The 2,670-nt window shown below is 43.0% G+C and overlaps 1 protein-coding gene across 1 annotated transcript; it reads left to right on the forward strand.

The window, feature by feature from the left end:
• Window positions 1–1,167: 1,167 nt before the first annotated feature.
• Window positions 1,168–2,475, forward strand: LOC106604797 (actin-1-like). The gene has a single exon (XM_014199841.2). It carries the CDS (start codon window positions 1,168–1,170, stop codon window positions 2,473–2,475), a length of 1,308 nt encoding a protein of 435 aa, XP_014055316.1.
• Window positions 2,476–2,670: the final 195 nt, after the last annotated feature.

The following is a 2,670-nucleotide window of genomic DNA, read 5'->3' on the forward strand; positions in this document are numbered from 1 at the left end:
CTGGGACATCATGTCTCGCTCCATCCACCAACGCCACGTTGCACCACAGACTGTCCAGGAGTTGGCGGATGCTTTAGTCCAGGTCTGGGAGGAGATCCCTCAGGAGACCATCTGCCACCTCATCAGGAGCATGCCCAGGCGTTGTAGGGAGGTCATACAGGCACGTGGAGGCCACACACACCACTGAGCCTCATTTTGACTTGTTTTAAGGACATTACATCAAAGTTGGATCAGCCTGTAGTGTGGTTTTCCACTTTAATTTTGAGTGTGACTCCAAATCCAGACCGTCATGGGTTGATAAATTGGATTTCCATTGATTATTTTTGTGTGATTTTGTTGTCAGCACATTCAACTATGTAAAGAAAAAAGTATTTCATAAGATTATTTCATTCATTCAGATCTAGGATGTGTTGTTTAAGTGTTCCCTTTATTTTTTTGAGCAGTGTATTTATTGTATCAAATTAATATATAACTGCTGTTTCCGATCAACGAACATGTAATTAATGTTGTTGCATTGTACTGTAAATAATGACAAACTATAATTGAATTGGTTCAATTAAGAAGAAAAAAGTTAATAGGAATCTGAATGGGGTGACACAATTCTACCAAACCTATAAGATCCAATCTGATTACTTTTGATTCCCAATAGGAAAAAAAGTAGTCCAATGGGATTCTGACACCAGGGACACAAAACCCTATAGGAATAAGAGAATCCTGGGATTGTGAGAATCCTATAGGATTCGACTGGAAAAAATCGGTAATCCTATATGATTTTTTGACTAGGGCCTTGTTGTTCCATAACATTGTCATGGAAAAGATTAATGTTGTTTCCAACTACCAAACAGCAACTGCGCCGTAAATCCGGTTGCATATTGAACGTTTAGATTGCCAAAAGGCCAGTCTCTGGCAAGGGGTGGAATAGTAGCTAAAAAAAGACTGGTATCCAGACTAGCGATCTGCAGCTACTCTTCTCGTTTCTAACTGTTCCGTACATATTCATTGCAAATTACGTTGTTGATTATTACTGCGATCAAGAACGTCACAAAGGTAACACACTGATTGAATGCGCATCACCCCGGCGCTTCAGAACTGTCGGGACACAGTTCGGGATATAGAGCTTTTGGTTTTTGCATGTTACAGCTATGGCCTACACCATGAAGTAAAAAGATGGATAACGACACTTTTGTGGATCCCATTCTTCCAAGTGAGGGTCCTGCAAAAGTCGCAAAGTTGATCAGAGTGAATGAAGGGAAAAGTCAGGAAAAGAAAAAGTCTTCCAAGTCAAAAAACACCTCTCCGGATAACCCTAAACTGAAGAAGTCATCCAAATCATCTAAACCGAAAACAGAGCTTGATGAAGTGGAGACGAGTCCAAAGGCAAAGAGTATCGTGAAGTGCACCAAGGCGGTAGTCATCGATGTCGGTACAGGATACCTGAAAACCGGGTTTGCTGGGGCGGATGCGCCCTCCTGCGTAATTCCCAGTGTTGTAGGTTTGGCGCGCAAAGGCCCCTTTGATTACAAGCACGGCTATGTGGGGAGGGAAATTCTAGAAACACTAGACATATCCTACATCAGCCCGGTGCATAATGGCATAGTAACAGAATGGGATGCAATGGAGAGACTGTGGGAATACGCGTTCAAAACGCTGGGTATCCCAAGCGAGGAGCACGCCGTGCTTTTGTGTGACCCTCCTCTTAGTCCGACCACCAACAGAGAAAAACTCGCCGAAATCATGTTCGAGAGCTTCAGCACTCCAGCCATGTTTATTGAAAACCAGTCCGTTTTATCCATGTATTCCTATGGCAGAACTAGCGGACTGGTTTTGGAATGCGGGCATGGATGCTCTTACGCAGTTCCCATTGACGACGGCCACTACATGCCAAGTTACACCTGTCGTGCAGAATATGCAGGACGAAGCCTTGACCTTTACTTGCAGAAGTTACTGCAGGAGTCTGGAAAAGGGTTTTCTTTTGACAAATTAGGCCTAATGGATGACATCAAGGCAAAATGTTGCTATGTAGCCCCTGATATAGACATTGAATTAAGAGTTTGTGAAATGGTGCAATACAAGCTTCCAGATGGGAATTATATCTCATTGGGAAATGAGCGTTCTCTTTGTCCAGAGGTGCTATTCCAGCCAAATCTGATTGGATCCCGTGAGCCAGGACTTCATATTATGGTCATGAACTGTATCAATAAATGTGACATCAGATTGAAGAGTGACATGCTACAGAATATCCTAATATGTGGCGGCTCCACAATGTTCAGTGGTCTTCCTGAACGGCTGCAGAGCGAGCTCAACCAGATCGCACCATGTGGTGGGACTACCATTGTGGCATCCCAGGAGCGTCAAAACACAGTGTGGCTTGGAGGTTCAATCCTTGCCTCCCTGTCCTCTTTCCAGTCACTTTGGATTCGGAGGAAAGACTATGAGGAGAAAGGGCCCTTTGCCATTTATCGAAAATGTTTCTGAAAGCTACTTATCAATGTGCCTTTAAGGTTGGCAAATAAAACAGTAAAGGAACTAAATTGAACTATGGACTGACTGCCTGCCATTTCCATATCTCTGACAGTATTAATAACTCCATATCCATTACCAACATGATATTGTGAGAAAATTTGACAGCTCTGTTGATCATGCTCTAGTCATATAAGAGTTACAAGAAAA

Source organism: Salmo salar, chromosome 05 (genome assembly GCF_965601325.2).
Source record: "Salmo salar chromosome 05, fSalSal1, whole genome shotgun sequence".
In the NCBI taxonomy this organism is placed as follows: Eukaryota; Metazoa; Chordata; class Actinopteri; order Salmoniformes; family Salmonidae; genus Salmo; species Salmo salar.